The sequence below is a fragment of the Tamandua tetradactyla genome, chromosome 3, assembly GCF_023851605.1.
Source record: "Tamandua tetradactyla isolate mTamTet1 chromosome 3, mTamTet1.pri, whole genome shotgun sequence".
Taxonomy (NCBI): Eukaryota; Metazoa; Chordata; class Mammalia; order Pilosa; family Myrmecophagidae; genus Tamandua; species Tamandua tetradactyla.
Window position 1 is genome coordinate 23,953,735 of NC_135329.1, and position 23,776 is coordinate 23,977,510.

At 41.8% G+C, this 23,776-nt stretch overlaps 1 protein-coding gene across 3 annotated transcripts in view; it reads right to left on the reverse strand.

Moving 5' to 3' along the window:
* The window catches only part of LOC143677142 (tumor necrosis factor receptor superfamily member 10B-like), an 83,533-nt gene extending 66,082 nt beyond the window's left edge, over positions 1–17,451 (reverse strand). Inside the window, exons 1-2 of one of the 3 annotated variants that reach the window (XM_077152788.1) lie at positions 16,861–17,451; positions 2,129–2,222 (exon numbers count right to left, since the gene is read on the reverse strand). In XM_077152788.1, coding sequence (XP_077008903.1) covers positions 2,129–2,222; positions 16,861–16,998 — 232 coding nt within the window. In that variant the 5' untranslated portion in view covers positions 16,999–17,451. The remainder of the gene's footprint in view (positions 1–2,128; positions 2,223–16,860) is intronic. The other 2 variants (XM_077152787.1, XM_077152786.1) reach the window with 2 other exon arrangements.
* Between the last annotated feature and the right edge of the window lie 6,325 nt (positions 17,452–23,776).

Here is a 23,776-nt window from a genome sequence, read left to right on the forward strand (position 1 = left end):
TAACAAGCTCCAAATAACAGCATTCCTGAAATCCCTAAAGAATACCCTGGGCCCTATCTGAGACTCCATAAAAGTTTTTACTCACTAAGTTTAATTTTCAGAAACCTAAAATCTCCAGACGGTTCCTAGGCCAGATAAGCCCCGAAACCCAGAGCTACTAGGCTCTCCAAGAACATCAACTAGTTGCATCTCCCTACCCATAATGTTGACACCCCTTTCCAATATGAAGAAATTAGAACAGTTCATTGTCCAAATAGCCCTAGAGATTGGGAGAAGGATCAGAAGAGAAGGAGTAGGTGTAATTGAGAAGACAGGATTTAACAAACGAGTATGACTACTGCATCATTGTATTGATATTTCTTTTTAGTCTTCAGTGTCTTTGAGCAGCTAAAAGGAAATACTGAAATTGTGGAACTGTAACCCATACCATACTTTGAAATTTGTTCTATAACTATTTGTTAAAATATATATTGAAATTGATTGTGTTTCTTTCTGTTTAGTTATCTTTCACAATAAAAAATGCCAAAAAAGTAACAAAAAAAATGAAAAAGGATAAAAGGTCAGGTTAATTTTAATAATTCACTTGATTTTACCCAATGTATTCAAAAGATTATTTCAACACATAATCAATACAAAAATTTGAAATAAATTCTATTTTATATTCATTGTAAGTCTTCAAATTTGGTGTGAATACATCACCTATGGCACATCTCAATATGGATTAACCACATGCCAAGGCCTCAGTGGTAACATGTGCCTAATGACTGATGTCTAGAGAAGTGCTGTGCTAGACACTGGAGACCCATGGGGAGAAAGCCATAATTCCTGCCCTCCAGGAGCTCACAGGAAGGGAAGATACAAACAAGCAATAAAAGAATGAGGGAGAAGCGAGCAAATACAGCTCTGCCGTATTTTTGGGAGGAATCTGGATGGGAAAATGGATCCTACCTCCAAAAATTGAAAGGCTGACCCAAGAAAGGGCTCAGTGCCGGCCTGGAGGGAAGGGCGCTCCCCAGGCCTCAGCCCAGGAGGCTAGGAACTGCCCAGGGCCCCGGTCTCCAGCTGCCCCCCACCTGCAGGGCTGGGCTCCTTCAGGGACCCTGACTGTGCCTGCGCCATCAACCTCCCCTTTCCCTGATCCACATTTACCAACGTTGAACCTACTCCAAAACCACAATTTCATCTTAAAATATTCTTAATTAATGTGTAATGAGATGACCTTTATAACAATAGAGTGTGATGGTTGAAAATGGCGTGGGGTAGCCAAGAGATGGGGTAACCCTCTCTTCCCTGGAGCCTTGCCAAGGCCCCCTGCCTTCAGCTCTGAGGGCGTGTGTCAGGTGGGGCGTCCCTCCTGCACTCTGACACCGTGACAAGCACTCGTGTCCACTGGGGGCTTCCCAAGCTCAGGCAGCCTCTCCTATGGTGCACACGCTACAAAGAGGAAATGCAAGTTCTTTCCAAGAATTTTTAACACCCATTACACACTCCATGGGTCAACTCTGGGAGCCTTTGCACAGGATATTATCAGTTCCTATGTCACACACATGTGTGAGCCAAAAACAACTGTCCACACCCCCAGCTGCCCCGGCTCAGAGGACCATGGCAGCCCCTCCTGCCTATGACCTTCCCCTCTCCATCCTACCCTGAGCACTTGTAAACACAACGCAGAGGCCATCAGTCCCCTCCTGAAAGCTCTCAGGGACCCGGCTTGCTGGTAAAATGAAACCAGAGCTTCCCACATGGTGCCCAAGGCCCTGTGATCTGCCCGCCACGTCCCTCTGACCCCATTGCCCTCCTCGCCCCTCAGCAAAGGCTGGGGCACTCAGAGCTCCTGCCACTCTGAGGCCCAGTGTCTTGCTGTCCCTTCCTTTGATGCGCTCTGGCCTGGCTCACTGACCGCTGGGCCCTACCCGCCTCAGGATTCCAGTCTCGAGTCTCCACCCCAGGGGTCCTCTCCAGCCCTGCCTGTCTCACACATCCTCCATCCTCCTTCACAGTTCTTTATCCTGTGACTCTGATGTCACATCTGTCCAGAAGGAAAGGCTGCTGTGTCCATGGCCTGTGTCCTCCGGGAGCCCATGCCTGACACCCAGTGTAATCACTAACTGTCTGTGTTAGAGCGTACCTGGGGGGCACAGCCCCTCCAATGGGACAAGCACTGATCGTTTGAGCCTGTGGACGCCAACCTGCTGTGGGATCAATGCTGAGACCGCGAGGACCTGTGGGGACAGAACAGGGACAGAGTGAGTGGCTTCTGGCTCCACCTGACCCAGGACACATACCCATCCCTTCCCAGGGGTAAGTTTTAAGTTGAACTTATATTCGTTTCCTGGACAACCAGCTATCACCCCAAGTCCAAGCTTGTAGCTTTCTTCCAGCTTTAAACCCTCAAACACTTTTTTGTATTCAGTTTATCCCATTACCTTTGCAGACTAGCCAAGCTGCAAAACTTGAAAAACTCTCCTTTATACTCTTTTCTTATGAAATAAAACATATTTCAGAAAACATGGGCAAGCATAGAAAATTGTTTTAAAAAATGCAAAAGCCACATGTCATCTGCACAATGAAAAATCACATCCACTAACATTTGGTTTATTTTGTTCTACCTTTGAATGTGGTCTGAAGATTAAATGGTAGTAATGTATCCATGTGTTATAGTCATGGGGAAGTCTGTCCTTGTCTGTCGGAAATACACACTAACACTCAGAAAAAGATGTGCTTGTCTTCAAATGGCTCCGGGAAGTTTTCTTTCTATAGTTTTGCAGCTTTTCTTTAATTTTGAGAGTATTTTCAAATAGAGGATTAACTTAAGAAAAAATAGAAGGTTAAAGCAAAAACAAGTTAGGTTGAGACCCTTTCAACTGCCTGGAACTAAGCAAGATAAATGCAGCCCTCCTCCATAGAAAGCTCAGCTACGATGTTTCCCTTAAATTTTCCATCTACTAGGCTGGCCATCCTGTGACTTTATGCAATACTCGTGTCTCCTATTTCTGCTCTCACCGTTCTACTGCCTCTTCATTCCCTGACACTTTATTTCTCATGGTTTCTTACCTTCCACATTTTATTATGAAAAATTTTCAAGCAACGAAGTGTAAAGATTTATACAACAAACACCCATTTACCTGCTTCCTAGATTTCATGATTGATATTTTGCTATATTTGCTTTATCCTCTATTCATCTGTCTATTTCTGTCCATTCACCTTTATTTTATTTTTACAATGAATTTTAGTTGCAGACATCAACTTATCCTCTTAACAATTCAGTTTGTATTTCACTAACTAGAGTTCAATAATTTTTCCCAGTTTTAAAGATAAAATTTACAAACAATGAAACGCACAATTTGTAAATGTACCGTTCAAATGAGCATATACCTGAGGCAACCAAATGCAGTATCTAGATTACAGAATATTAGCACTATCACAGAAAATTTCTTTGTGTCCCTCCCAATTAATCCTTATCTGCAACGCCACTCTAAGAGGCAATTATTTTTTCCAGCAGGGATTAGTTTTGCCTGTTCAAGAATTTCAAATAAATATACTCATTATCGTGAGCATTCTTTCATTCAGCATATTGTTTCTGAGATTCATCTGTGTGGATTCATGTATGAGAGCTGTTTTTCCTTTGCTACTGATAATAGGATTTTGTCGTATAAATAAACCCCAGCTCCTCAATTTTATTGATGTCTTTTTCTTTTGATAGACTCTTAAGCCATTTTGCTTTCATGACTAAAGCTGCAATGAAACATTATTTTACAAGTCTTTTGGTGGACATAAGCTTTCATTTAGCTTAGAAAAATTCTTAAGAATGGAACTGAAGATTCAAAGAGAAGATGTGCATTAAATTTTACAAATCTCTGCCAGAATATTTTCCAAAGTAGTTTTGCCATTTTACACTCTCATCCAGTTGTTCTGCCTCTTTACCAACTTGAATATTGTCAGTCTTTTTTATTTTAGCCAATCTGGTGGGGTTTAAAGGTATCTTATTGTGGTTTGGGTATACATATCCCCAATGATTAATGATTTCACAGTTTGTTTTTTAACATTTTATTGGTCATTAGTGTATCTTCCTTTGCAAAGTATCCTGTTCAAATCTTCTGTCCGCTTTGTACTGGTTGCGATCATTATATTAAATAGTTGTGCATCCTTTACATGTTCTGAATAACAATCTTTCCTCAGATATATGCTTTGCAAATATTTTCTCCTAGGCTATAATTTATTTGTCTATTCATTTTCTTACTGATGTCATATAATGAGCAGGTTCAAAATTTTGAGGATGTCTAATTTATCAATTCCATATATGGCTGTTGCCGTGTATGTTTTATATAAAAACCTTTTGCCTATTGTCTGGTTGATAAGATAGGCTCTTAGGTTTTCTTCAAGGAATTTTGTTAAATTTTATGGTTAGGTAATGATCCATCTCGAATTCTGTATTACAATTCCACAATTTTAGCTTTTTATTTCTAGCTGCCCTAAGATACTGGAGACTAAAAGAAGCATCAATATAATGATTCAGCAATCAAGTGTGAAGTAGCCATGCACATTCATTTTTTCCATATGAATATTCATTGTTCTATCACCATTCATTGGAAATACTTTTTTCCTAATTAATTCGTTCTGACACCTTGGTAGAAAATTATATGACTATACAAATTTTGTCTATTTTGTGGCTCTCTATTCTGTTCATTTACTTATTTATTTGTCCAATCTTATGGCAGTACCACACTGTTTTAATTACTGTCACTTTACAGTATGTCCTGAAGTTAGATAATGACAGTGTTCTAATTTTATTCTTTCTTTGGCTATTCTAGAACCACTGTATTTCCAAATTAATTTTAGGATTAAAATCCTGGCAGAATTAAGATTGGTATAGGGTCAATGAGACAGTGGTGTGACATGTTCCAGAAAAGCAAATTAAACCCAAGGCAAGCAGAAGGAAGGAAATAGCAAAGATGAATGTGGAGATAAATAAAACAGAGAATGAAAAAAATGGAGGGAATTAATGAAACCAAACTGAAATCTCTGACAAAATCATTAAAATCAAACTTTTAGCTAGATTGATGAAGGAAAAAAAAAAAGACGATGCAAAGAACCAAAATAAAAAATGAAAGGGGGGACATTATTACCAACCCCACGGAAACTAAAAGGATTATAAAAGGACACTATGAACAAGTGCATGCCAATAAATAAGATGGCCTAGATGAAACGGACAAACTCCTAGAAACCAACAAACAACTTATACCAACTCAGAGGAAACAGAAGATACAACAGCCAATAATAAGAAATGAAATCAGCAATCAAAAACATCCCAATAAAGAAAAGTCCAGGACCAGATGGCTTCACTGGTAAATTTTACAAGCATTCCAAGAAGAATTAATGCCAATGGTTTCTTAGACTTTGCACCAAAAGCATGAGCAACAAAAGAAAAAAACTGATAAATAGGGCTTAATCAAAATTTTAAACTTCTGCACTCAAAGGGCACTATTAAGAAAATATTGGAAACCATATATCTGATAAGCATTTACGATCCAGAACATATAAAGAAATGCTACAACAAAACACCAAAAAGCCAAATAACCCAATTTTTTTTAAAAAAAGGGCAAAAAGCTTAAATAAACATTTCTCCAAAGATATACAAATGGTCAATAAAGAGATGAAAAGATGGCAATATCATTAGCCATTCGGGAAATGCATATATACAGTTAAACACTTCCCCTTTTAATCATATCCAGATATATTTCAGTGATGTTAATTATGTTCACAATATTGTGCTACCATCACCCTCATATCAAGGCGAGGCAGATATACCACAAGAAAAGAAAGCCACAGACCATTATTGCCTATGAAAATAGATGCAAAAATCCTCAACAAAATACCAGCAAACCGAATCCAACAGCATATTAAAAGAATTACATACCATGATTAAGAGGGGTCCATCCCTGCCATGCAAGGTGGCACAACATAAGAAAATCAATGAATGCAAATACATCACATTAACATAATGGAGGACAAAAACCACAGGATACTCCCAATTGATGCAAAAAAGGTACCCAACAAAATCCAGCAGCCCCTTCTGATACAAACATTCAGCACACTAAGAATAGAAGGAAACCTCCCCAACATGAAAAAGGGCATACACGAAAAAATTCACAGCCAACATCCTACCCAACAGTGAAAGATTGAAAGTTTCCTCCAAGATAAGGAACAAGACAAGGATGCTCGTAGTCACCACTGCCATTCAACATCGTATAGGAATTTATTGCCTTTTCTCAAGAAGTTCATCTCATTATTTTCATTCAGCAACCAGAACCTTATCCTATACTCAGATTTAATCATCTCTTTGGAATTCTGCTCCTCCCCATGAACCATCACCATTCTTTCTTGCACATCAGCTAATATATTTTAGCTACTTCCAGTTTCTCTTTCAATGTGTTCAATATCTCCTGGAATAACTTCCTGTAATTCATCACAGCCTCTTCTATTCCATATATCATGTGATTCCTGTGCTCTTGGGACGGGAGACACTTGACACAAAGTGTGATTTGGTCATTGTCACAAAATAGCTGTGGTGGTTCCAGGTGTTTCACACAGTAGTAATCTTCCGGGATTTTTTGCTGAAAATGGGGGCTGAGCCTTTTCGACATAGGATTATCAGTTTTTGATGTGGGCAGGAAAGAGATTGACAGGTTTCTTCCATGAGCAGACATAGTTGACAACTGCTATGCCCAGTCAAGCTCCAATGTCCTAAGCAAACTGTTCATACAGGCAGAGTGGTCTGGCTCATTCTAGACTCCTCAACTCAAGCAAACCTTTAAGAGACCTTCTTTCTTTGTAATCCTGAGTATTTCCTTTAGGGAAAACAGCTGAAACAAGGAGAATGAAAGGCTTTTATCTGTTCCGTTGTTTCCTCAGCCTCTCTCTCTCTTTCTCCACATCAGGTAGGCAATGGTGAAGTGTTTAAATCCTACCCATACGTAAGTCTGGGACAGTGGTCAGCAAACCATCTTTGTCAATTTTGATGGGAATGTAAAATGGTGCAGCTGCTGCAGAAAACAATTTGGTGAATCCCCAGAAAGTTAAGTATAGAATTACCATATGACCTGGCAATCCTCCTTCTAGATATGTACCCAAAAGAATTGAAAACAAGGACTCAAAGAGATATTCCCACACCAGTGTTCACAGCGGCATTATTCACAATTGCAAAAACATGGAAGTAGCCCAAGTGTCCATCAGCCTATGAATGGATAAACAAAACATGATATATACATACAATGGAATATTATTATTCAGCCGTAAAAAGGGATAAAGTTTTGATACATGGGACACATGAACCTTGAAGACATCATATTGAGTGAAATAAACCAGACACAAAAGGACAAACAGTACGGTCTTATTCATAGGAAATAATTAGAATATAGTCAGAAATTAGAATACAGGGCAGGAATGGAGGTGGGGAACTGAGAGTTAATGCTTAATTGTAATACAGTTTCTGTTTGGGGTGATTTAAAATGGGGATTTTAGGTTGTATATGTATTACCAGATGTGGTAGTTAGATTCAGTTGCCAACTTGGCTAGGTGAAGGCACTTAGTTCTGTTGCTGTGGACATGAGCCAATAGTACGTGAACCTCATCTGTTGTTGATTACATCTGCAGTAGGCTAGGAGGCGTGCCTGCTGTAATGAACGATGTTTGATTTAATTGGCTGGTGCTTAAATGAGAGAGCTCAATATAGCACAGCCCAAGCAGCTCAGCATACCTCATCTCAGCACTCGCAGCTCAGCCCAGGCCTTTGGAGATGCAGAAAGAAATCATCCCAGGGAAAGATGTTGGAACCCTGGAGAGAAGGCCAGCAGAGACTACCCTGTGCCTTCCCACGTAAGAAAGAACCTCAGTTGAAAGTTAGCTGCCTTTCCTCTGAAGAACTAACTAAATAAATCCCTTTTATTAAAAGCCAATCCGTCTCTGGTGTGTTGCATTCCAGCAGCTAGCAAACTAGAACACCAGATAAAAATAAACTTTAAAAACCCATGAAGTATACAACACAAAGAGTGAACCCTAATGTAGACTTTTGGCTACAGTTAATGATATAATTATAAGAACATTATTTTATCAATTGTAACAAAGGAACCACAGTAATGCAACTGTTAATGATAATGGGGGGGAGGAGGATTTGGGAACTCAATTTTCTGCATGATTTTTCTGTAAACCTACAACTTCTCTAATAAAAAAATAAGACAAATATTTGTTACTATAGACTACTTCTTTACATTAAAAATAAATACAAAAAATTAAGTAAAACAAAAATAAATAAATACACTTGCAAAAGGTAAAAAGACTGGTATAGGGAATGCAATGAATTTACACATCAATTTGGAGAGTATTAACAGTATGGAGTCTTCCAAACCATGAATTTCTCAGTATTTAGGTCCTTCTTAATTCCTCTCAGCAATATTTTGCAGTTTTATTTTAGATGTCTTGCATGTTCATGAATTTACAGTCTTTAATGCTCTTTTAAATGGAATTTTTAAATTTACTTTCCTAATACTTGCTGCCAGGAAGTAGAAAAACAATTGATTTTTGATGACCTTGTAACCTGTGACGTGCTGGGTTCACTTATCAGTTCTAGTTGTTGTTCTCTGCAAATGAAGAAAATTGCATCTCTTCCATTCTAGCCTTTGTCCCTCCTTCCTCTGCCTTCTGCACTGGTTAGAAACTTCAGTATAAGGCTGAACAGATGGACGAGTCCGAACCACTTTTGTGTTTTTCCCACTCTTCATGGGAAACCATTCACAACTTCCCCATTACAGATGATGTTTGCCGTAGCTTTTTCCTCCATGCCTTTATCAAACTGAGGGAGTTTCCTTCTGTTCCTAATATAAATAAGAGTGTTGCATTTTGTCAAATACTTTATTTGCATTGATTAAGATGTTTATATAGTTTTTCTCTTTTACACTGTTAAAATAGCCAATAGCATTGATTAATTTTCAGATGTTAAACCAACTTGTATTCCGCAATTAGATATATTATCTTCTTTAAAAACTGCTAGATTCAATTGGCTACTGTTTTACTAAGGACTTTCACATCTACGTTTATGAGGGATATTGTTCAGTATTTTTCCTTTTTATTTTTAATATCTGCCAGGTTTTGGTATCAGGTTTAAGTTAGCCTTATAAAAGAAATATTCCCTCCTTTACGTTTTCTGAAAGAATTTGTGTACTATTGGTGTTATTTTTTTTATATATATAGAATTCACTTAAAGAAACCATCTGGACAGGCAGTTTTCTATGTGGCAGGATTTTAAATAATGGATTCTAATACTTACATAGCTATTGGATAATTCTATTGTCTTTTCATCTTGTTTCCATTTGCCATGTAGCATTTTTTATGGAATTTGTGCATTTCGTTCAAGTTATCAAATTTATTAGCATCAAGTTTCCCTAATATCTCCTTAGTATTGATTTAATGTATGCAGATTTGCAGTAAAATTCCACCATTAATTTTCGTTTTCTTTTCAATTCACTTGGGCCTTTATACCAGAGAAACTTATGCTCACACAAAAACCTGTACACAATGCTTATAACAGTCTTATTCACAACAGCCAAAAACTGGAAACAAACCAAATGTCCTTCACTGGGTAAATGGTTAAACAAATTGTGGTACATTTACACCATGAAATGCTATTCGACAATAAAAAGAACAAACTATTGATACACACACAACTTGAGTGGATCTCAAGGGAACTATGCTGAGTGAAAAAAGTCAATCTCTAAAGGCTACATACTGTATGATTCCATTTATATAACGTTCTTGAAATGACAAAATTATGGAATGAACATATTAGTGGTTGCCAGGGTTTGGGGAAGCAGATGGGATAGAGATAATTATAGTTATAAAAAGAGAGCTCAACACCAGTCTTGGGGTTTGTTCATATGAAACTTAACCCCACAAAGGATAGGTCAAGCCTACCTGAAATTAGGACTAAGAGTCACCTCCAAGAGAACCTCTTTTGTTGCTCAGATGTGGCCTCTCTCTCCAGCCAACACAACAAGCAAACTCACCACTCTCCCCCTGTCTATGTGGGACATGACTCCCAGGGGTGTGGATCTTCCTGGCAACGTGGGACAGAAATCCTAGAATGAGCTGAGACTCAGCATCAAGGGACTGAGAAAAACTCTAGAATGAGCTGAGACCCAGCATCAAGGGATTGAGAAAACCTTCTCAACCAAAAGGGGAAAGAGTGAAATGAGACAAAGTGTCAATGGCTGGAAGATTCCAAATAGAGTCAAGAGGCTATCCTGGAGGTTATTCTTATGCATTAAGTAGATATCACCTGTTATCCAAGATGTAATGGAGACGCTGGAGGGAACTGCCTGAAAATGTAGAGCTGTGTTCCAGTAGCCATGTTTCTTGATGATGGTTGTATAATGATATAGCTTTCACAATGTGACTGTGTGATTGTGAAAACCTTGTGTCTGATGCTCTTTTTATCTACCTTGTCAGCAGAGGAGTAGAACATATGGAATAAAAATAAATAATGGGGGAACAAATGTTAAAATAAATTTAGTTTGAAATGCTAGTGATCAATGAAAGGGAGGGGTAAGGAGTATGGCATGTATAATTTTTTTTTTGTTTTCATTTTATTTTTCTGTTGTCTTTTTATTTCTTTTTCTGAATTGATGCAAGTGTTCTAAGAAATGGTGATAATGATGAATATGCAACTATGTGATGATATTGTGAATTACTGATTATATATGTAGAACAGAATCATCATATGTTAAGAATGTTTGTGTTTCTTTCTTGATAATACATTTTTTTAAATTTAAAAATTAATAAAAAAAAAAGAGAGCTCAAGACTTCCTTTGATGGAACTATTCTGGTCTTGATGATCCACTATTAATTATTAATGTTGGTATTTTGTTTTCTCTCTTTTTTTCTTTCTTAGTCCTGTTAGTGGTTTATTAATTTTGCTGATACTCTCAAGAGGACAAACCTTTGGTTTTGTCAATTATTTTTATTGTCTGTTTTCTAATTTCATTGATTTCTACTCTTATTATATCATTTCCTTCTTTCTACTTCCTTTGGGTTTAACTTATACTTATTTTGTCTGGCTGATTAATGTGGATCTCCAAATCATTGATCTTAGACCTTTCATTTTTTTTCCTCAAAAGCTTTGAGATATAATTCACATTCTATACAATTCACCCACTTAAAATGCACAGTTCAACGGGTTTTAATATATTTAAAGTTCTATAATCATCACCGTAATTAATTCTAGAACATTCTCAGCACCCCAAATAAACCCTGTACATGCTAGTAATTACTCCCTGCTTTCCCCCAAGCCTCTCTTCTTTTACATACAAGCGCTGCTTTAGGGGCAGTCCACAGATTTTGATGTGTTACATTAGCCTTTATTTTGAATCTATTCTGAATTCTCTTTCGCCTTCATCTTTGAACCATGGATCATTTTGAAGTATGTTGTTCAATACCCAAGTATTGTGGGGTCTCTCTAGATACTACTATTGATTTCCAATTGAATTTTATTGAAGTCAGGGAATATATTCTAAATGATTGCAGTCCTTATCAATTTATTTAGATTTGTTCTACAGCCCAAATGTGATCTATCTTAGTAACTGTACCACGCTCACTAGGAAAGAATGAACATTCTGCAGATGCTGCATGTATGCACTACACTTTTAATTAAGGTGGTTGATAGTGTTTAGATCTTTTATGACTTACTAACTGTTTGGTCTAGTTGTTCTATTAATTGCTGAGAAGGAGGTATTAAAAATTCACATGAATTGTGTTAATTTCTATTTTGTGCATATTGCAGCTCTTTTATTAGACACACACATTTATGATTATCATGTCTTCCTGATGAATCGAACCTTTTAACACTACAAAAAGTCTTTCATTTCCTCCCTGGTAACACTCTTTGTCAATGTCACCTGATATTAAGGTAATAGCATATTAGTAGTGTTTAGCTGATTTATTGCCTTTGTAATTATTAATTTGGTTGAAATAGGTCAACAACTTTACCATTTATTTTCTGTTTGTCCTGCTTATTTTATTTCCTGTTTCTCCTTTCCTTCTTATTTATTGTTAATTGAACATCAGCGTTGGTCCAGACCTCTGAGAGCACGAGTCATTCCTGCATGGAAACATCTCCGGCCCCTGGTGAGCACTGCCCACGTCTCGTGGAGAACCAGGGATGAAACACTGCCCTTCCTTGTCTCTAGGACACTTCTGGTTGATGGGGAAGCTGAGGTATAGACAACCCCTCAGGTTGACCCTGGACGGCCTGTCCTGGTGGCAGGGACACTGGTGGACATAGAAGGAAAATTCCACACAGACGAAACCATGGCCAGATGAAGTAAAAGGGGGGAGGGGGGTAAGAAAAAGGAAGGGACGAAGAGCTGGAGTTTGTGGTTGTCTCTGATGGAGCCCGAGTTGAGTCATGTGTGTGTGTGTGCACGTGTGTGTGTGTGTGTGTGTGTGTGTGTGTGCACACACGCGCGCAGGGGCAGGGAGGGTGCGGGGAGGAAAGGAAAGGGAAAGGGAAAGAGAAAGAGAGAGCAGCGAACAGCACGACAAAGTGAAGAACGGGGAGGGAGGTTACACTTCTTGGCCTACGTAAAGCCTCCTGATCCGGGCCCTCCAACCAGAGGTGGGGCAATAACTGAGGGGAATTCCTGTACTTGCTCCTCCCCCACAAATGATGCAAGAGTTGGACAGTGTCTGACCCATGTACTTGCTACTTATTTCCTGAAAGGCAATGCAACTGAGTAGTAGTCCTGTGCCCTCTTCAGGCCAAGCACAACCTGAAAGCTGCCCCATTTATCTTTCTTTTTTTTTTTTTTTTGGCATGGGCAGGCTCCAGGAATCGAACCCAGGTCTCTTGCATGGAAGAGGAGAGCATTCTACCACTGAGCCACCCGTGCACACCCTGCCCCATTAATCTTTAACTGAGTAGACTAAAAGACAATGACATCACTGTCAGTCTTGCTCTCAAGGTCTTCTTTTCTGTGGCCCCGAGATCTTCTTCAGAGGATTCTGCTTATTAGTTTGTTTATGAAAGAGTAGTAAAAAAAAGAACACTGGATTAAAAATCAAGCCATCTGACCTCAATTTGGGTCAGCCACTGAACAGTTAAATGATCTGGGGTCAATCACTTCCTTTCCTCCTAAATTCTTGTTTATTTTTCTTGAAATAAGGGGGCTTATTTCAAGCCCTTCACACAAAAGCATTTATTTAAGGATTAAATAAATCCCTTGGGGTGCGCCCAGCAGTCAGTCTGTACTGGCTGAGTGCAAGCCTCTCCTGGCGCTGCCTGCAGCCCTGCTCACCACCCCTGCCCAGCCCTCCACCAAACAGCTAAGTGCCCTTCAGCAACTTCCTGAATTTTCTCTTACTCATCGGAAAACAAGGGTCATAACAGTCCTTACAGTCAGGTTGTTTTAAGAATCAAATCAGATAACACGTATGTAAGTGTTATAACCAGAGCTTCCCATACACAGTGAAGTGCTACAGCTAAGCACGTGCTGTCATTAGTACAATAACCACCCATAACGCAGACTGTAATCTCCCAGGAAAAATCTGGACCACATTCTCCAGGGCAGCAATACCACAAACCACATGGCCTTACTCCAGTCAGAGTCAAAACATGGAGGAATGACAGCTCCGGCCACCGTTGCAACCCCTCGGGGTCTCCCGCCTCCCTCATGCTACCTGATTTTAGATATTTTGGTCCCTGGTCTCAACTTCTCAACCAGATCATATGCTCCAGGGAGCAGGATTCACAGAGGGTTCAATTTTTCCCTCCTCCAAGGTGCAGTCTTGACTTTCCAGTGCGAAGTGCCTATTAATTACATCATGAGTGAATGAGGAGGTGAGCCTACTGATGGCCAGGCTCAGTGCCTAAAGAGTTCACAAGCTGCAGCACAGGAGGGGACCACAAGAGTGAAGGTACCCTCCAGTCTTTGGCTGAGGGCTGATCTGTGCCTATGGGCGCAAACTACCCTTGGGGGAGAAGAGAAGCATCCAAAATCAGGAGGCCGGACAGTTAGCAAAGCTCACCGGGCTGTGGATTTGTCATGTTCCATCTGACTGAGCAGAAAGACCTAACACAGAGGATACTAGGTAGAGTTTTAAGAAATTAACTAATACAATCTTTCAGTCACAAAATAGGCAATGTAGACAAGACAAAGTTTAAGAGCTATCCTTGGAAGGATCAAATCGACACTCAACTTTCTTAATCACCAAAATAATATCCAGCACCTTAAAGGAGCACAACAAAATCTAATGTCCAAGAATGTAAAATTCACATTTAATAAAAAAATTACCAGGCACGGAAAGGAGGAAAATATCCCCCAATGGCAAAAAAAATTTTTTTAAGAAAAGTAAAAATCAATCAATAGATCCAGTCCAGACTATGACAGTCGGGGATGATGGAACTGATGGTCTTAAACAGTCTTTATTAATCTTATCAATATGCTAAAGATGTGAAGGTAAACAAGAACATGACAAGAATAGAGATGGAAGATACTGAAAAGCCCCAAATGGAACTTCTTAGAGATTAAAAGTACACAGTATATGAAATGAAAAATAAAATGGATGGGATTAACAGCCAATCAGACACCACATAACACCAATGAACGTGAAGACAGAGCAACAGGGATTATTCAAAATGAAACCCAGAGAGAAAACAACTGAGAAAAAAATGAACAGATCTTTCAGTGAGCTCTGAGACAACATGCAGCATTTTAACCTAAGTGTAATTAAGACCCAGGAAGGCTAGAGGGGGCACACACATATCTGAGGAACTAATAGCCAAAAAATTTCCAACGCGGGAATAAACTCTAAATCTATAGGTCCAAGAAATTCATCAAACCCCAAGCAAAAGGAATCATACAGCATTAAATAAACGGATTTTTTTTTTACCCAAGTCAACCCTGACAGTGTGATTTGCCCTCCCACACAAGCTCACACATCCGCCACAGTGGCTCCCAGATCTCAACGTTGAACACATGAAGAAGCTATGGCTGCACCAGGGTCACAAAGTTGGAAAGGGGCAAAGTAGGGCCCAACTGGCTCCAGCCGCCAAGGTCAAGATCTTTTACAGCCTGTCGGAACTTCTAAAGTCAAGAAGTAAGCTCAGTGCTAGGCCTCATCTGATACAATCGTTTTTACAGCCCAAGGACTGTTATCTTCATGTTACAGGCGTGGCTGGGTGGCAGTCAAGCCTCAGCTGACAAAGTTTTCAAGTGCAGAGCTGAGATTCCAATCCTCTGTCACCCTCCCCTGCTAACAGTGTGATGTCTCCTAGCTGATTTGCTTCCAGTCTCAAAACACATATAGGTCCTTGAAAATCTCTAGTAGGATGGAAGAAACAAAAACACAACACTGGGATGCACCATTTTTTACCTCTCAGACTAGTAGAGAATGAAAATTCACTTGTATACACTTGATGACAGTGTACTGGAGAACAATTTGGCAACATCTAAACAAACTTCGAAGATAATTTAACCCGCATACTGAGCAATTATACTTCTAAAGACTTAAACCATTGACAGGAACACGTCAGTACATACAAGGATATCTGCAGTAATGCTGCTGGAATTTGCAAAAATGAAAAGAAAAAAAAGGATATCATCTAAACAGCTATCCATAGGAGAGAACGGTAAAATAAACTGTGCTTCACCCATACTTGCTTACACATGCAATAAAATACTATGCTTTAAAAAAAAAATAAAAAGAGGAAAAGAAATCTGAAGGTATGACATAGAAGAGCAGATGTAATTTTTTCTTGCTTCAGAATTAAGAAAAAATATATAATTGTGCCCGTAAATGCACAGAGAAAGGCAAAACTTATGGGTTGCTGGAGGGGGCTTTGGAATGCCAGAAGGCCTAGGTCTCACATTCCCAAATTCATCAAATTCAGATTTTTTATCTTTGCCACACAGGTTATCCTTCCAATCCAATCTGGAGACAAAATAGACTAAAACTATTCACAAGCTACAGGAAATCTGGGTCTTACCTAATCTAAACTGATAGCTTGAAAACAAAGTCTGTGGTTACATGTGAATACAGAAATGCTATTATTTTTCTAAATTGTTTTTATTTGCTAAATGAAAAAACAATTTCATGATTCTTGTAACCTTGTTTTGGCAATTATTTATTATTATTTTTTAAACTCGATCAATTTCAAATATGTAATTGGCCAGACCTTGGCCAAGTTAACCTAAAAAGATACTCGAAGTTTACACAATTCTTCCCCACGAGTTTCTCAGAACGCTCAGCACTGCATGGCTCAGTCAGATCAACAGCGTCACACCCTGGCTTCCAGAACATGCGATCGCTGGTCGCTTCAAAAGAGTCCCGCACAAGTTTATATCAAGAAATGATTGGAAGAAAGTCGGGCAACTGTTCAACTTCTGAGCGGCCATCTCAGGAAAAAAGAAAGGTGCGGAAGTCGGCGACGAGAAAGTTACTTTCGCTGGCATTAATTTCACCCATTTTGCAACGAGAGTACTCTTTAGAATTTAAAACATTTATCGAAAAAAGAAAGAAAGAAAGAAAAGAGAATCCTTCTGTCGCTCACTTGCAGGGCACCAGACCCCTTCTCGGTTGGCTCAGGACATGACAAACTTCATTGCTCTCGCCCGGTGGGTTTTGAAATCCGCCACTACAGTCGCTCAGCCCGGCGGCTCGGACCCAGTCCCGCCCTCCACTGCGCCGAAGGCCTCGCCCTGCCCGGGCATGCCCCGCCCGGGGCAGCGGGGCGAGACTCCCGCGGGCCGCCGTGCCACCACCGCCCCATTCCCCCACCCCGTGCCCGCCTTCCCGCTCTGGCGGCTAACTCACCGGGAAGACGGCCAGGAAGAGAAGGCTCAGGAGGCCCCAAGGCGAGGAGTCCCGGAGCCGAAGCCTGGCTCCCGATCCGACCCAGGTCCCGACTCGGGCCCCGGAGGCTTGGCGGGCGCTCTGGCCTCGCGGTGCCATGGCCTTCCGCGGCGCCCCTGGTCGCCGGCGGGTCGCGCGCGGGGTTTAAACTCCGGCGATGTCAATCCGTGTACTTCTCTCAGAGAAGAGCGGTAAGCCGTCTGTCCCAGATCGCGGCGGAGTCTATCTGCGGGAATCCCGCCGGATGCAGCGCTTTTTATAGATTGCGCAACGCCAGCGGGGTGACGAGTCAGGTCGCAATTCCAATCAACAGTTTGCCTTGCGGGCCAATCATGCTGGCACCCTCTCTGCGAGCGCTTCCGGGGGAGAAATATGTGGGGATTAAAGCCTAGCCCCGGGGGTGGGGCATCGGTGGAGGGATTCTCCCGCAGAATCTCCCCACCGCGCCGCGGGTGGGGAGGAGCATTCGGCAACTCGCAGGCACCGTAGTCTCGGCGCTGAACCCGAAGGCGCTCAGGCAGGTCCGGATCCAGCCGCATCTGGCTTTCCCGCGCGTAAACCCTGGAATACTGACCTCCCTCCCTCTGCCTCCCGTCCGTGGCCCCCTCACCTCTGTCCCTCCCCTCCATCCGCGGCCGGGCTTCACTGGATCTTGGTTTCACTGAATCCGGAGTCGCTCACCAAGTTGCTCTGTCCTACCGCGGGGTTTCCCGGAGGGGCCTCGACCTCAGCATTTCAACAGCCGGGTGCCAGGCTCCGAGCAAATGCTCCACGAACAGATGTGTGGACGAAACCGAGAACACACGGGATATGACCTGCAGGATCGGACCAAGATTTCTTTGTCTTGACCAACCTGTAGGACTTGGAGCTGTAGGGCTGCACAGTAAAACTAACAGTATTGCAGAAAAGAAAACAGACAACTTCAGATACTAATTTTACCAAGTTATCAAGCGTATTCCCCTTCCCTCTCACACCACATAGCCCACTGATATTTTTCCATTGTCCTTCCCTCGACCATAAAACTGATCACCACCACTCTGTCTTCCTGGGAGCTGAGTTCTATTCTCTCCCCCCTTCCATGGTAGCTATAAAGTCATCTTTGTCTGTTTAAAATTCTGTGGTGCAATTTTCCTTCGAAGGGTTTGGACTGGGTTCACAGAGGCTTCCACACCCTCTCCCCATCACCACTTTCTGCTTTCTAATAAGACCATGTCAGTCTTCTTTCTTTTGCCCTCAAGGTTTTATGCCAATTAAAATGCCATCCCTACCCTACTGCCTCAGCAGCCCCAGGAACCCAAGCCGGCCTTCTTCGGGATTTTCCTTCCCTGTTGGATTCTTTAAAATCTCCGAGAAGCTGAACCTCTGGGGACTATTCCTCACCTGAAACCGAAGGACTTAGAGAGGGATCCTTGGTCTTGAGGTCCTTCCAGCCGTCCCCGCGTACCCACCTCGGTAGCTAACCTGGGACGCGGTGGAGTCCTGTAAACTCAATGCCTCTTAAATCGAGGTCCTGCCTGCCGGGTGCTCACAGAGCGGTTTAAGGCTGGAGATTAGGTGGGAGGGGAAGGCAATCCCAAGGGCGCCTGCAGCTCCAGGCTTCGTCGCAGTTTTACGGGTCGGGGGCCCACGGACTCTACTTGGCTGGCTCTACTAGGCCAGCGCAGCGGAGAGGGCTTCGCCCGCCAACCCCCAGTCCTGGGTCTGACTCACCGACTGTCTGACCGCGCACAACGCCACACGCCTCGCCTCTCAGGTTTCAGCACAGGGGTGGCGTGAGGATGCGCCCCGCTGTGGAGCAGGGAGGGGCGCTGAGCGCTGGGAACCACTCCATCTGTAGGACACCGCTTTTTAGATCTTTGTACTTAATAACACACACACACACACACAAACATACAATTTCCGGGCTCCCCAAAATGTGGTTCAACGAAAAATTCGACGTGAAACACTACGGAAAAGAAGAAGAGTTTTTCAGCTCAACGAAATACGGGGCCAGAATTGTCTCGAGTCTCCGCCAGGACCAATGGACCCCGGGCGCGCCCCCGGCTCCCGGGAGGGGCGCGGCCGGCAAGAAGGCGCTGCGCGGGCCGGGGTTAGAGGGCAGCTCGGGCAGACGACGACGCGGTGGCGGAGGAACACTTTCCTGGTGATTAAGTGGACCCGCGGGAGGGGAATTAGTATCACCCTAGCACGCTTGACCCTCGAGGGCGGAGTTAGGGATGCTCTGCGGGGCGCCTCCACCTGCGCCAGGTAGAGTCGGTGCCCAGCGAGTAGCACGCGCAGTGCATTGTCCGGGGACCCTGCCCTGGGCTATGCGCTGCGGTCCGGAGGAGCTCGCGTGCCCGCCACGGTGAAGAAGACGCACCGTCCGCAACCCCGACGTCTTTCTCGGAGCCCGGGCTCTGGGCTAGAGACTTCGCGCGCATCTTTACAGTCTCCTGGTGACGAACGGGCGCGTGTCAATTTTAAACATAATCAAATTTACCTAGAACTATGAAATTTGGGGGTCCTCATGATTCCCTTATCCGTGCTCCCGAGATAACCTGTTAAACTCTTTCGGGATGTTCCCTCAGAATTCCCTGTATGCATGCAATATGTTTCAGAAAAGAATAGATTTGCACTCTTTGACCTTCTGAACATTGGAGCTTTTTACACTTAAGTTATACCTTGATTATCTTTCCTTTTACGTCCTTGGAAATGGATTCCCCGCTTCTTTTTCTTTCTTTCTTTTCTTTTTTTCCAAATTTTTTTAAATGACAAACCAAAACAACGTACAAACATTCTATACATGGTGTACAATCAATGACTCACAATAGCATCACATAGTTGTATATTCATCACCAGGATCATTTTTTAGAATATTTGCATCACTCTAGAAAAAGAAAAAAGAAAAAAAAAAAAACCTCATACATCACTCCTCCTACTCACTGACCACTAGTATTTCCACCTACCCAATTTATTTTAACCTTTGTTCCCTCTATTTTTTCCTATACTCCTTACCACTCCCTTTCATTGATCACTAGTATTTCAATCTACTCAATTTATTTTAACATTTCCCCCCATTATTCATTTATTTTTAAGACATATTCTTTACTCATCTGGCCATACCATAGATAAAAGGACCATCAGACACAAGGTTTTCACAATCACACAGTCACTTGTGAAAGCTATATCTTGATACCATCATCTTCAAGAAACATGGCCACTGGAACAGAGTTCTACAGTAAACTAAAAAGGGGATAGCTATATAATGCATAAGAATAACCTGCAGGATAACCTCTCAACTCTGTTTGAGACCTCTCAGCCACTGACAAACTTGTCTCATTTCTCTCTTCCCCCTTTCGGTTGAGAAGGTTTTCTCAATTCCTTGATGCTGAGTCCCAGCTCATTCTAGGATTTCTGTCACACGTTGCCAGGGAGGTCCACACCCCTGGATCCCCCTCTTTTTTAACACTTGCACAGAATTTCCTCGGAGCTGGGGGTGAGCTGAGAATTACTGAGAGGCTGGTGTGAAGACTGTATGAGGGGAATTTGGTGGAGAGCTGGTCATTTGGTCGGGGGACTAAAGTTCTCCAATTCCTGGCTCTGTTCCTGCAGGCAGAATGCCTCACGGACCCTTTTCCTGTCCCTGAAAAGTGCCCAGGATGGCCTGCTGCCTGGGAAGGGGCAGGTAAGGATGGACTGGCAGCAGAGTGGCGAGAGGGGCTTCCAGCCCATTGTTCAGCCAGGAGAGATGGCATTCCTAGACTGTTTCACAATCTCAGAATAGATGTAATTTTACAATTCTCTTATGATTCCAGGTACTTCTCCTATCCTGAAGATTATCTTTCCCAACTCAGAATTGTGCAGAAGCCAATACAGGAAGTAGAGAATCTGAATTGAAAACCACACTACCCTAAAGAAACCTTGAATTGCAGAAAAAAAAAGAAATGGTTCAATTTTAGTTTACAAAATGTAAATACTTAGAGAGTAAGATAGGCAGGTTGTCACTTTTTGCCCAGGCATTTAAAAATAAGTATTTGTTAATTAATGACCAACTTACCATGACTTAAAAAGATGATTTTATGAGCAATGAATCATGTTTTCTATCGGGAAGTCTACAGTTTTAGGACTTTAATTACCAGTACATATGAATGGTCTGATAAATTTACTTTTTTTTCCCCTGCAATTTATAAAATTAAGGTTCTCTCTGATAGAATGTTTGAAGTATGGTAAACAGACATCTCTTTCTTCTGTCCTCCCTCCCCTGTTTCCAGGTTCAAAGACATATGTCTAAGTCACCTTTGATTATTCCATATCCATTGTCAGAGCAATGCAGGTGCCAAATACTGTCCATCCCACACCACAGAGCTTCTTTTATTTCCCTTTACCTTTCATTTCATCTGCCAGTATCTGGGCGAGGCCTCCAATATCTGTGGCTGCTGCCACCATTTGCATATTGTTGTCCCTGGTCCCTCCACTCCACTGAACAGTACTCTGGGACACAATCAGCTCCAGGAGAAGGAACTTGCTGTATGACACTCACAGAAAAATGAGAGTTCTGCCATTGGGTGAGTCCATGAGGCTGGGCTTTGAATCTGTCGTGGTTTGAAGCTGTATGTACCCCAGAAAAACATGTTCTTTATTCTAGTCCATTCCTAGTTTATAAACCCATTATAAGTAGGATCTTCTGATGAGGCTGCTTCAGTTAAGATGTGACCCACATTATACAGGATGAGACTCAATCCTCCTACTGGACTCCTTTATAAATAGGTTGAATACAGAGAGACAGAGAAAACCACGGAAGCAAGAAGCTGAAATCAACAAAACTCGGAAGAGAAGGGGAATCAGCAGACGCTGCTGTGTGCCTTGCCATGTGGCAAAGGAGGTAAGAATTGCTGGCAGCCAGTCATCCGGAAGGAAGCACCGCCTTGCTGATGCCTTGATTTGGACATTTTCTTGGCCTCAGAACTGAAGGCCAATAAATTTCCATTGTTCAAGTCAAGTCATTTCATAGTATTTTCTTTAAGCAGTCTAGGAAACTTATCCTATAAGCTGTATCAGAAAAAAAAAAGCTGTATCAGAATGTTAGTGATGCTCTTATTAACATATTTTGTGTTTGAAGATACAAAATTTTTAGATAGAAGAAACTTTACATACCTTTCTCCATTCACACAAACATACAGTCCATAGATCAACCTAGAATAATAAGACCTGTGGGTCGTAGGGCAGTGAGCCTCGTCAGTGGCACTGAAACTCACCAAAAGGGTTAGCCTAGGGCCCTGTGTGCTGGGCACCCAGACATGGGGTCAGCCTTACAGGCCATCTCTCTGTGCCCAACCATGTGCCAGAGCCGAGGACAACCTCCTGCTCTCGGGAGGCTGCCAGGAGCAACAGACTGAAAACTAAGAGTTAAATAGGTTGCATTGAGAGTAGTGCTATGTGGAAGGATGATGTCTGGGTTTTATCTATTGCGGAACAACCTCTCCTCCCCGCTTTCCATCTTTCCCCCTCCACCAGTCCTCTTGGATAGAGCACCTATTCATCCTTGACTTTTAACCTCCTGCTCTCGGGAGGCTGCCAGGAGCAACAGACTGAAAACTAAGAGTTAAATAGGTTGCATTGAGAGTAGTGCTATGTGGAAGGATGATGTCTGGGTTTTATCTATTGCGGAACAACCTCTCCTCCCCGCTTTCCATCTTTCCCCCTCCACCAGTCCTCTTGGATAGAGCACCTATTCATCCTTGACTTTTAACCTCCTGCTCTCGGGAGGCTGCCAGGAGCAACAGACTGAAAACTAAGAGTTAAATAGGTTGCATTGAGAGTAGTGCTATGTGGAAGGATGATGTCTGGGTTTTATCTATTGCGGCACAACCTCTCCTCCCCACTTTCCATCTTTCCCCCTCCACCAGTCCTCTTGGATAGAGCACCTATTCATCCTTGACTTTTAAGTCCCTCACCACGTTTTTCCAAGTATCTATTTTGCTCTTAGCTAGAAAAAGAGAATAAACAAATAAAGGAGGCTCATTGCCCAGTTTCCTTTCTGGACATTGAGGCTGTATGAACAATACACTTACTGTTTTTTTTTTCAAAGTCTCTGAATAAGTATGGTTTCCTGCTTACAAATTCATGTCCAGAACATAAGAAAATGCTTTTCTGTTGGCTCCATTTAATAAGTGAAAACATCGTCAGGTGCTTTGAGCTCAAGACTAACTTACTGAAACTCCGTGCCTGTGTCCTACAAAGGCCTTTAGCACCCAGGTTCTGCAAGGCCCCACCTTGCTCCCCAACAAAGCCTGCAGACCCCAGTGGGAGATCTGGACCAGGTTCCGTTTCTTGGTTTAGATGATGTAAGGTGGAAGCATTTGCAATTCTTGTATAACAGCCAAAAGTGAAGACTGGAAATTGTTTTTTCTTTTTTGGAATAAAGCAAAGCAGTCTCAGGGGATAGTGAAAATGTTAATAGCTTGTTACTGTTTACTTCTAAAGCATAATATGAGGACTTATTAAAGTTATGGATTTTAGGGTGCCTAGTATATAGTAAGATTGAATAAATTTGTTTATTGTTGAATAACACCAAATACTGTAAATCAGTAAGTCAAGGAGTGACTGCTCCTTCTGGAATCTGGCTGGAATTTCCCTTTCATGAATGGGTGTGTCTCAAGATCTAAAAAAGTTTATCCTCCTGTTGCAGAAGTGTTTGCTTTTAAGTATTTTATTTTTTATGAGAAATATTTAGTACTAAATAGACATCTCTTACAGAATGGGCAGAACATTTTATATCTTTTTATTGTTGTTTTTTTTCCTTTTTTTTTTCTTTACATGGGAAGTCACCGGGAACATTTTATATCTTTAAATAATGTTTTTCATAAAATATTATGACCAATTCTGAGTCTCAGGC